At 44.7% G+C, this 12,113-nt stretch overlaps 1 protein-coding gene and 2 long non-coding RNA genes across 5 annotated transcripts in view; 1 reads left to right on the forward strand and 2 right to left on the reverse strand.

Annotated features, from left to right (window-relative positions):
• Window positions 1-852, reverse strand: part of HEATR6 (HEAT repeat containing 6) — a 33,992-nt gene extending 33,140 nt beyond the window's left edge. Inside the window, exon 1 of one of the 2 annotated variants that reach the window (XM_069602807.1) lies at window positions 439-852. In XM_069602807.1, the coding sequence (XP_069458908.1) occupies window positions 439-657 (219 nt within the window). In that variant the 5' untranslated portion in view covers window positions 658-852. The remainder of the gene's footprint in view (window positions 1-438) is intronic. The other variant, XM_069602808.1, reaches the window with a different exon arrangement.
• A 4,982-nt stretch (window positions 853-5,834) lies between these two features.
• Window positions 5,835-11,876, reverse strand: LOC138447213 (uncharacterized). The gene is made up of 3 exons (XR_011259737.1): window positions 11,622-11,876; window positions 7,214-7,309; window positions 5,835-5,978 (listed from the first exon to the last, which is right to left on the reverse strand). It is a non-coding gene; the product is annotated as an uncharacterized lncRNA (long non-coding RNA).
• On the forward strand, window positions 5,912-9,110 carry LOC138447214 (uncharacterized). Of its 2 annotated transcripts, XR_011259739.1 has the most exons (4): window positions 5,912-6,021; window positions 6,735-6,844; window positions 8,478-8,681; window positions 8,869-9,110. It is a non-coding gene; the product is annotated as an uncharacterized lncRNA (long non-coding RNA). The 2 variants fall into 2 exon arrangements; XR_011259738.1 differs by lacking the exon at window positions 8,478-8,681.
• Window positions 11,877-12,113: the final 237 nt, after the last annotated feature.

Consider the following 12,113-nt stretch of genomic DNA (forward strand, 5'->3'; position numbering starts at 1 on the left):
ATGGCCAGAACTCTGAGACTTAGTTCTCATTCTAGTTCTGCCTTTTGAGTGGACCCTTGTAAGCGTCCGTATGTTTATCAATAAAATAGACCCTGTAACATCCAAGGTTCCCAAATCCCTGAAACTGTGCATGCTGAAGTGAAGACCGTGGTAGTAGGGAACTTTATACACACAGAGTTCCGGATGCGGGGAGCGGAGGGACGGGAAAGCGGCACCAGAGATGACACCTGCGATGTTATCAGAGCACAAGTCAGCAAGCTGGAATTTTAAAGAAGCGACTTTACCAGGCACCGCAGTGTCATCCAGAAAGAGGAGGCTAGAGACTGTACCACGGTCGAAGGGGGCAAACAAGCCTGCGACTAAGCCCCGTGAAGCAAGGGTGGGAAAAGGCCACAGGCAGAGCTCCCTGAAAGGCGGGGCCCAGGCCAGCGGGCCTACCTCAGGGGCCACGCCGCTGCCCTCGCTGTAGGTCTCGGAGATGAGCTGGTCGAAAAGCAAGTGGATCTCCGTGCGGCCGGAACTGCTGTCATCCGGGCGAAGGGCGCAGAGCCTGGCCGACAAACAGCGAAACCCACGCCCCTGCTCGAAGGGTGGCTCCCCCGGCGTCTCTGGCGGCGGCCCGCCTGGCAGGGAACCCACGACTTGCGCCGCCGCCATCTTTCCTACGTACGCCAACAGACAAACACTTCCGGGGCAGCCCCCCGCCTTCACGCGCCAGTTCCGGAAATGCCTGTTTCGGATCGGAACCTGAGGTGGGAGAGTTTCTGAGACTACCGGCTCCTTTCTTGGACTAGTACCTTGTGAAAGCGTATCGGAAATTCTCTGGGAGACTGTTTCGGCGCTCGCCTCTTGAACCCTGGCTAAAAAGCGAGGACTGTTATTTGTGTCCCTACCCCCCCGGAAGGTTTGTTATTGGGTGGGGCTGACATTCCCGTTTAGTACTAAGCGTTTCAGATTTGGCCTAGGATTGCAGAGGGGCCGCTGAGGATAGGAGTGGCGGAAACTACTAGTTCGACATTCTTCTCTTCTTACATCGTATTGGAGCCCCTAATTTTTTTCCCCAGACACAAAAGCACTCTGAATTAAGACTGTGTTCCCCAGTCTTCTTTGCAGCTGACCGTGAATCCTGTAGATCTTAAAGCAGCCTCACCACACAAAAGTAATCTGGGAGTTCAAACGGAACCATGTAAAATGTAACTTGCCTAAGGGTGACCTGGTTGAGATTGGACGCCCCAAGATTTCCTGAAACGTTGAAAGGAAGAAAAAGAAAATAGCCATTTAAAAAGAGGCGAACAAAATAAATAAACATTTAAAACCGGTTAACAGTTTTCAGTCACCGGACAAGTGGAGGCTTGAAATTTGTATTTGGGCGGACTGGGAAAACCAACTCGAGGGATTTGAGTTATGCAAATATAAAACAAATTCTCACCCATGACTCTTAGAGAAACCCTCGAAGTCGGCTAAATATGCATGTTTTAATAAAACACGTATGTTTAGCAATGAAAATAGGGGCTGTGTTTTAGAAGGGGTAGTTGTGGGACTTCCTTGGTGGCCCAGTGGCTAAGACTCCATACTCCTAATGCTTGGAGCCTGGGTTCAATTCCTGGTCAGGGAACTAGATACTCACATGTTGAAACTAAAGTTTCCACATGCCACAACTGAAGAAAATCCTACATCTCCCTAAGAAGACTGAAGATCCCAAGTGCTGTAACTAAGACCTGGCACAGCCAAAGGAATAAATATATATTTTTTAAAAGCTAGTTATCTGAAGACTGGGTTTATTTGGGAAGAAATACTTATTTTACATTTGAATTTGGATTTCATTATGCTTGTCTATTACTGTTTATTCTTGGGGTGTGCGTATACTTATGTATGTGTGTGATAATACGTATCATACATACATATTATATATGATATTCAAACATCTGCTCAGAGATCAGGAGCCGAGAACTAGTCACTGATGTTTTAGTTTGAATTCTAAAGCAGAGCCTCAAGTGAGGTTGATATGTGAGTGATTTACTCAGGAATGAAAACGAAAGGAGAATCTATACATATATGTGCTATGAAGCTGATTATTGCAAGGGGTGAATGATTGCTGAATCTTTGGGATATTATGGAAAGCTTTATGGAATGCTCTCAGAAACCCTGTCCTGAGGAATGGAAGTGGAGAGCTTATGTTTGCCAGCCTTTGGCCTCTACTGTCAAGTGTTTCCCCACTAAACATGAATTCTGCAGAGCTTCTGGGTTGAGCATACATCTGTGTGTGGCAGTTCCTGCAGGAGTGTGCCTTTGCATAGACAAAGAAGTCCTGAGGCAAAAGTGAGAAGTGTGAGCCAGTAGGGTCAGAAGTCTGACAATTTAGCTTGTGTATGGATGTGAGAGTGGGACTGTGAGGAAAGCTGAGCGCCAAAGAATTGATGCTTTTGAACTGTGGTGTTGGAGAGGACTCTTGAGAGTCCCTTGGACTGCAAGGAGATCCAACCAGTCCATTCTGAAGGAGATCAGCCCTGGGATTTCTTTGGAGGGAATGATGCTGAAGCTGAAACTCCAATACTTTGGCCACCTCATGCAAAGAGTTGACTCATTGGAAAAGACTCTGATGCTGGGGGCAGGAGGAGAAGGGGACGACAGAGGATGAGATGGCTTGATGGCATCACTGACTTGATGGATGTGAATCTGAGTGAACTCTGGGAGTTGGTGATGGACAGGGAGGCCTGGCGTGCTGCAATTCATGGGGTCGCAAAGAGTTGGACACGACTGAGCAACTGAACTGAACAAGTAGATGCAGCAGATAAGCTGATTGTGATCCCTGGGTTGGGAAGATCCCCTGGAGAAGGGCATGGCAACCCACTCTGGTGTTCTTTCCTGGAGGATCCCCATGGACAGAGGAGTCTGGCAGGCTATAGTCCATGTAGTCACAAAGAGTCAGGCATGACTGAGTGACGAAGCACAGCACATAGCAAGAATTGGGATAAGACTGAAGGGCCAAGAATATTTGAAGCAGTGCATAAAAGATGTCCAACACACTGGGCAAGAAGGAGATGAGGCCTGGTCTTCACCATAGTGAAGGTGGAGTGAAAGAAACCATGGAAAGAACCGAGGTTTGATGTGGCTCATGTTAGGTTGACACGGGGATGACCTACAATTCGTGTTATTCAAGACTGAACAACTCAAATATTGTAAACCATACCAGTCTGTTGATTTCTGATGGAACATATCCTTGTGGATGGCAGTGTGGTTTCTCAAAGGAAATGAACATTCCTACTCCATGGTGATTACCAACTGAAGGAAACATATCAAACTCTCAGGGAGGGCTTTGAAACCCCCTGGAATTGGCTTGTATTTACACAGTAACCTCCAAACTATCGTGCTCACAGGTTGATAAAAGCCCTCCCTAGAAAATCTCACACATCCTCACCTGTCCTCACCCTAAATATTTTTATAAACCTGCAGTGACTGTGAGCCTTTAATGGGTGCTAAGTTCACAGACATTTCCTTTTATAAATTCTGCATAAAGTGATCTGGAGCCTTATTCTGGAATTTAGCTTTTTTTTAATTTAAAGATTTTCTTTTTATGCAGAGCTTTTTTTTTTAAAGCATTTAAAAAAGTATTTCTTTTTAGTTTTGGCTGCACTGAGTCTTCACTGCTGCATTCAGGCTCTCTCTAGTTGTAGTGAGCAGGCGCTACGCTTTGTCATGGTACACAGGCTTCTCATTGCAGTGGCTTCTCTTATTGCAGAGCACAGGCTTTAGAGTGCAGGCTCAGTAATTGTGGCACATGGGCTTACTTGCTCTGAGGCATGTGGAATCTTCCCCGACTGGGGATTGAACTCATGTTCCCTGTATTGGCAGGCAGATTCTTTACAACTGGACCACCAGGGAAATCCAAATGTGGACCATTTTTTAAAGTCTTTATTGAATTTGTTACAATATTGCTTCTGTTTATTTATGTATTTTTTGACTCAGAGGCATGTAGGATCATAGCTCCCCAACCAGGGATGGAATCTGCACCCTGCATTGGAAGGTGAAGTTTTAGCCACTGAACTACCAAGGAAGTCCTTCACTTGTTTCATGTTTTGGAACCCTGTTAAAATTTCATTTTTGTCACCTCATTAGGGTCTGGATCATTCTAATGGAAGTAGGCTTTATTTTACCCCCTTTCCCCATTTCTAATTCACATCCTTACTTCCTTCAGAACATTGACCATAATGTGTAATTATCTTCTTTATTTACTTGTTTATTACCTGTTTCTTCCTCTAGAATGTAAGCTTTATGAAAGCGCAGATACCATCTGCCTGGTTCACTACTGTATCCTCATTGCTCGTGTAGCACCTGGGATATAACAGGCAACCCGCAATATCTGTTGACAGAATGAATGGATTCACTATTTTATTCAGAGCCTCTATTTGCCATTTCTTGGTTAATGTGAAAATCAAATGTTCTATATACTGTAAAGTCCTATACACCTTAGGATTCAAATGAGGTGGATATTATTATTTCTCCCTTTTACAGCTACAGAAAGTTTAAGTGGTTTGAAAGAAAATTTAAATGGTTTGTCAGGGGCTATGAAGGCAGTAAATAAGTCAACATCAGACTACAAACAGCCTGGGCCAGTTGAATCTTTTTTTTTTTTTTCATATTAACTTTATTTGTTGACATGGCTGTGCTGGGTTAGTTGTAACACATGGGATCTTCTGTCTTTGTTGTGATGTGAGGGATCTCATTCCCTTACCAGGACTGAACCCAGGCCCCCTGCATCGGGAGCACAGAGTCTTAGCCACTGGATAGCCGGGAATGTCCCAGGACCAGTTGAATTTTAACTCTGTGACTGTGAAAAACATAGATAAGATATTTTAAGTCGATTTTAACCTCCCACATTTTGTAATGGGGAAAACAGGAGGTGAGGGGGCTGGTTTTTAATATTGAGATAAACTAGGAGAGGCCAGGCGGAGAAGGCAATGGCAACCCACTCCAGTACTCTTGCCTGGCAAATCCCATGGACAGAGGAGCCTGGTAGGCTGCAATCCGTGGGGTCGCTAGGAGTCAGACACAACTGAGCAACTTCACTTTCACTTTTCACTCTCATGCATTGGAGAAGGAAATGGCCACCCACTCCAGTGTTCTTGCCTGGAGAATCCCAGGGACGGGGGAGCCTGGTGGGCTGCCGTCTATGGGGTCGCACAGAGTGGGACACGACTGAAGCAACTTAGCAGCAGCAGCAGCAAGAGAGACCAGGAAGGAGAATTAGCCTTGGGTTCTGTTCTAGAGTCTTAAAAAATTAGGACTAAGAGTCATCAGCTCATCAATTTGATAATAATAATGATCATTTAGTTAACATTTATTGGATGTGTCTCATGTGTCAGGCACTATTCAGTGCACTTTATGTAAACTCACTGCTTTTATCCTTGCAGCTCTATAAAGTATAAACTGTTATATAGTGGAGGAAACTGAAGTACAGAAAGGTTAGGACGTATGCTAAAGGTCACACAGTTGCATGGTGGGCCTAGGTTTGAAATTCCAAGTTGGATCTCCTAACCACTATGCCATAATGTATAGGACTTAAAGTTTGATGTGGAAATATACTTAAAGCCCGGACTCTTGTCTGTTTGATGACTTTGAGCAAATTAATTTCTTCAGACTTCAGTGTCCTTATATGTAAAGTGGTAGTGATAATAAGCATAATCACAAGGTTGTTGTAGGATAAATTAGATGATACTTGTGGGGTGTATAACACAGTCCTTGTTGAATAGCAAGTGCCCAACAAATGTCACCTATTCCCCATTGCCTCATCTTCTTCTTTATCATCCCTCACCAAACAAATCAGGTACTGTGGGTGCTTTTAATGATGATTTATTAAAAGAAACAAGTATTTTCTCTTCCCATCCGCATCATTTGTCCATTCCATCCATAGGTCCCTGTCTTCATCTGTCTTCCTGGGCAAGGACCTTCGAGTAGTCACATCTTTGAAAATAGGAACTCTAGGAAGGAATGAACAATTACTAGAGAAAGGGGGCCCTTAGGGTAAGTCTTCATCTTGTGAAATGTACAAAACAATTATGCGTGAGACCTGCTGTTTGGGGACCTGGATCCACAGAATACAATTGAGAGACAAGATTTTCCAGTTCTGGGACTTAAGAACCTGCCAGGAACCAACAAGGCCATAAATGCCCTAGGCATTGTGGGTAGATAAGACAAACAATACATTCTGAACACAAGCAGAGTATCTTAAAAGTATGTGTTGATTCTGTTGTGTTTAACACAATTTGTAATCAAAACTAAATCCTGGTAGCTTTTCTATTTTGCATTGTTTCCAGTCGATAGCTACTGACAGTAAAGGATTTATCACGTGAAGCCTGTGAAATATTTTTATAGGAAAGGGGCCCTTATCATTTACTATGGCAATGTCATCCAAGGCTTAAAATAAGCATACTCCTTGGTCATCAATTGTATACCTTAGAATTTATTCCAAATAAATTAATAACAGTGTGTACACCAATCAGTATTCACTATAGCCATTTTAATGATATTAAAAATAAGAAATGTGTTTAATGTGTCTTATGGAGCTTGCTAAGTATATGAGCATACATGGTAGACACATATGAGCACACATGAAGGGCGTTAGAGATGATGGAATAGAAACATCAGTGTTGATATTAAAAGTTGTTTACTAGCTATTTCTTCTTTTTTTAAAATGGCTGTATGTACCACATGTGGGATCTTAATTCCCCAACCAGGGATCGAACCTGTGTCCTCTGCATTGGAACCATGGAATCTTAACCACTGGACTGTCAGGGAATTCTCCGACTAGCTATCTCTAAGTGATGTAATCAAGAAATCAAAATAGGTACGTGATTATGTTGTTTTCACATAGATATTATACACGTGTGTCGTGTTTAAAATATGCACTGAAGTGTTAAGCAAACATCATTTGCGGGTGGGTGATTTTTATCTTTTTTTTTTTCCTCTTAAATGAATAGTCTGATTTTTCTCTAGGATATATCAGGTAATGAAATTATTTTAAATGAAATTATTTGGAAACCACCATCTTGGGATAGGTGCTTTTTTTCCTTGGGAAGGGTGAGTGAAGAGGGAGAAGTCATAAGCGATAGGCTTCTGTCTCATCTACTTCTGGGAAGTTCCGCTAGGGCCAAGAGTACTGCCTGCCTGGCTCCAACATGGAATGAGGAAGCAGGGAAGGACCTGACGTTTTTACCTTAGTTCGAAACACAGACGTGGCCACAGCCATTGCTGACACAGCGCTCTTCTGGACCACAGTCCCAGTCGCCATTGCAGAGGTCAACACAGGTGCCTGCATTAGAACAGACCAGCTGAAAAGTGCCATACTCTAGACACAGGTGTTAGGGAGGCCAGCCCATGATTAAGGAGCCAATTCCATCTTCAAGTTCAATACATAATATAATTTATAAATGATTAATCACAGCATAGTACTCATTAACATCTTATGTATTTCAGTGAAAAGCAAGGCATCACACAATCTCAACAAAGCAAGTTCTACTTTAAAGAACAGAATAATTAATTACTCCTGGCATATACCCAGAGGAAAAGTGAAAAAAAGTGAAGTCTCTCAGTTGTGTCTGACTCTTTGTGACCTCATGGCCTGTAGCCTACCAGGCTCCTCTGTCCATGGGATTTTCCAGGCAAGGGCACTGGAGTGGGTGGGTGGCCATTTCCTTCTCCAACCCAGAGAAAACCGTGATTCAAAAAGATACATGCACCCCAGTGTTCATTGCCACACTGTTTACCATAGCCAGGACATGGAAGCCATCTCACTGTCCATCAACAGAGGAATGGGTAAAAAAGCTATGGCACGCATATACAATGGAATACTACTCAGCAATAAAACAGAATAAAAACGCCATTTGCAGCAACATGGATGGACTGAGATTGTCATACTGAATGAAGTAAGTCAGACACAGCAAGACAAATACCATATGACATCGCTTATATGTGGAACCTAAAAAACAAGGGTACCAATGAACTCATTTACAAAACAGAAGTATAGTCGTGGATGTAGACAACAAACTTATGGTTACCAGAGGATAACGGGGGAAGGGACAAATTGGGAGATTGGGATTCACATATACACACTGCTGTGTACAAAACAGATAATAAGAACCTGCCCTATAGCACGGGGAACTCTACTCAATACTCTGTAATGGCCTATATGGGAAAAGAATCTAAAAAAACAGAGTGAATATATGTACGTGCATAATTAATTCACTTTGTTGTACACTTGAAATTAACACAACATTGTAAATCAACTACACTCAAAAATTTTTTTGAAAAGGAGGATAATTGCATCTGTGGAGGGGAAGTGCAGAGAAGCCCACTTCAGTGCCCTCTCTTCTCTCTGCAAGGAAAGGGGCAGAGATGGGAAGACTTACACTTAGCTGAATGTCATCAAGGGTGCCCTGTAGTCACTCTGGGCAATGAATCTGACTGGCCCCTTTTTACAGGCATGGCAGCTGGGGTGCACTGAGGTGACTTTCCCACTAGTCAGTACAGAAGTCGGATCCAGCCCAGACTCTCTGGCCCCTAGACCAACCTCCCTCTGCCATCCCAGAGGGTGAAACTGACCCTGGCATGAAAAGTCCATCTCCAGATTTCAAGGAGTCACTCCTGACCCAAGTGGAGGCTCCCCACACTCCCAGAGCCTCAAGGTTAGTCTTTGAGGACCAATGAAATAGGTCCAGGGAGCTGGTTAAGACCCTGCAAGCGTTTCTAACAAAATGTGTGCAGAGCTGTGGATGAATATGTGCTGTGCTTGGGTGGGTGACTCAGCTGTGATCAGGAGATTCTCTACCTGATTCTCTCTCTGAACCTCTCTGGGCCTTTGTTTTCTCAAAGGTAAAATGAAGTCAGATCCAGGAGGGCTGGATGAAGTTCACTCTCCAGTGTCAGCTCCAGTCAATGGAGGTGACTGTTCTGATGCTGTGTGGAGAAGGCTGGATTGCCTTGTCAAGGCTCAAAGAGAAAGAGTGCTATAACTGATAAGCAATGTCTGATGATGTAATACGGGAGCGGGGTGGGATGTCTACTATGTACTTGCTGACCTCAGAGAAGATCAATACAGTCCCTCCATGCTTTTATTAGCTGTTTTGATTTATGGTGAGAGAATGTGAGAATTCTTGTCTCCACTCATAGCAGTTTGGTCACTCATTAATACCTGTTGATTTCTTACTATGTACAAAGCACAGAGGTTAAGTTATACAGGAAGTATGGATATGTGGATTGAATTGGTCTGTTTAGTCGCTAAGTCATGTCTAACTCTTTGCAACCTCACAGACTATAGCCTGCTAGGCTCCTCTGTCCATGGGGATTTCCCAGGCAGGAATACGGGTGTGGGTTGCCATTTCCTTCTCCAGGGGATCTTCCCAACCCAGGGATCGAATACAAGTCTCCTGTGTTGGCAGGCAGATTTACCACTAAGCCAGCTGCGAAGCCCATGGAGATGTAAGACTAGGTTATTACTTTCCAACAGCTTAGAGCCTCACAGTGGTGATAAAGTTTATGTTTAAAGTACTAAAAGCAAAGCAGTATTTGGCACATGTCCTGAGAGAGGTTTATCCAAAGGACTAAAGGGGCTTGCAAAAGAGAGGACATCACTTCCAATGAATCAGGAAGGGTAAGTCTTGAAGTATGGGAATCTTTTAAAGGCAGAATTGAGAGGGAGGGTGGAGAAGAGAAAAGAATTACTAGGAAAACTTCACAAGAGGAGAATGCAACAGGGCGGGACTAGAGAAAAGTGCATGAGGCACCCAGGACACAGCATTTAAAGAGGCCTTTGAACAACTCTGAGAGTGAGCGCCTCCTTCAATTGTGCACCCTAGGTGCCTCATCTCCTCACTCTTCACCCTGAAATACCAGGAATACAGGAAGAGTAGCAAACGGAAGGCTGGATAAGTACTAGGGAATAGTTGGAAGTCAAGGCAGACAGGTTTGCAGCACCTCCCTTCCCCACATTCAGTGATGTCTGACTCTTTGCAACCCCATGGACTGCAGCCTGCCAGGCTCCTCTATTCATGGGATTCTCCAGGCAAGAATACTGGAGTGCGCTGTCATTTCCTTCTTCAGGGGATCTTCCCAACCCAGGGATCGAACCCAGGTCTCCTGAATTGTAGGCAGATTCTTTACTGTCTGAGCTTCTAGACAAGCCCACAGCAGGCAGAGGACAAAGTTACAGAGGGACCTAGGACTGAGATTTCATTTGGTAGGTCAAGAGAGAGATGTGATGGTGTGAGAGCATAGCATGGACCGGGATTCACCAAGCAGGCAACCTTCAGAAGAAAGAGAGGGGCAAGGAGAGCTGTCAGGAAGCCACCGCACTGGGCCGGGCGTGGAGTAATCAGGGCTGAAAAGGCAGTGTGACAATGAGGGTTGGAAAGGAAGGAACACGTGTAAGAACCAGTTGCAAAGAAGGACTGGTATTTGGCAACCAATGTAAGGGAAGGAGAACAAAGAAGAGAGGGGCAAGAGTTTCCAATGACACTTAGGGAGAGGAAGATACAGTGAAGATAATCTAAGAGAGAAAAAAGCTGGAGAACTGACGGACTGGCAAGCAAAAAGATGCTGCAGAGCTTAAAGACTTTTAACCTTTAACTGGTTCCTCAAGACAGTTGTGAGGTTTGTTAAGAAGATCTGGGAGAGGGACTTCCCTTTTGGTCCAGTGGCCAAGACAGTATAATCCCATTGCAGGGAGCCTGGGTCCAATCCCTGGTCAGGGAACTAGATCTAACATGGTGCAACTAAAGATGCTGCGTGTTGCAACGAAGATGGAAGATCTTGTGTGCGGCAGCTAAGACCTGGCACAGCCAAGTAAATAAGTAAACGTGTGCGCTAAGTCATGTCAGTCATGTCTGACTCTTTGTGACCGTATGTAGCCCACCAGGCTCCTCTGTCTGTGGGATTCTCCAGGGAAGAATACTGGAGTGGGTTGCTGTGCCCTCCTCCAGGGGATCTTCCCAACCCAGGGATCGAACCTGAGTCTCTTACGTTTTCTGCATTGGCAGGCAGGTTCTTTACCTCTAGCGCCACCTGGGAAGCCCAAATAAGTAAATTTTAAAAAAAAAAAATTAAGAAAAAAAAAGGGGAAGAAGGAGAAAATCTGGGAGAGTGGTAGAGGCAGCAATAGAGACTACAGTCAGCCTTCAGGGGATTAAGGGATGAGTTATGGGGAAGAAAAGGCAGAGAATGAAGATTACTCCTTTGAGAATGTTGGCAGTAAAAGGGAAAGATGAATCATGTTTCACGTATTTAAGAAAATATTTTCTGTAAGCAATCCAACTTATTTGTAGCAAGAGACAACAAACTGGTGGAGAGAGAGAGGCTGGGGAAATGGCCGGAGGCCAATGAGAGGGCAAAAGGCTTCACTTTTGGAGAGTCCAGATGGAGGGATGATCAGAGGAAAGGAGAGGAGAAAGTAAAAGCAGAAGCACAGAGACCCTGCAGTCAAGGTGGGCCCCTGCAGTGACTGCTTGCCTGGAATACCTTCCCCTCTCTCTTTTCTTCCCCTCCTTCCCCTGCACCCACTGGCCCCCATTGGTTTACATTCTGGCTCCTTCGTTGCAAAAAGGATAGGGCTGCCTTCTGCATGGACTCACCAAAAACTCTAAACGGTCTCACCGCAGCCTGAAGCTCCTGCACCACTGAGCTGAGGGTGACTAGGGTCACAAGCAGGAGGAAGCCTCCCAACTTCATGCTGCTGCCGGAGGTCTTCGGATAAAAATGCAACAAGGCTCAGAAGAGCAGAAATTTATTCTCTTTCACGCTCTGAGCTGGAATGAGAGGCTGGGGGTGGGACTAGAAACTGCGGGAGTCTAAGCCCTGCCCAGAAGCTGACATTTCCTGAGAAATGTGACACACACCCCATGTGTACCTTGGGTAATGCCACATTATTACCTAAGTCTCTGAGCCAAGGAAACACCCTCCTCTGACCGACACATAAGACTCCTAAACCAGGAAAGCAGTGAGTGACTAAGAAAGGGGGTGAACTGAAATAGGGGAACTTTCATCCACTCCTTCCTTTTTGAACACAAGCATCAGATGTCTTCTCTGGGCCAGGCAGGTGCTGGGCATGAGGAATAGGTCCTGAC

This window comes from Ovis canadensis, chromosome 11, assembly GCF_042477335.2.
Source record: "Ovis canadensis isolate MfBH-ARS-UI-01 breed Bighorn chromosome 11, ARS-UI_OviCan_v2, whole genome shotgun sequence".
Classification (NCBI taxonomy): Eukaryota; Metazoa; Chordata; class Mammalia; order Artiodactyla; family Bovidae; genus Ovis; species Ovis canadensis.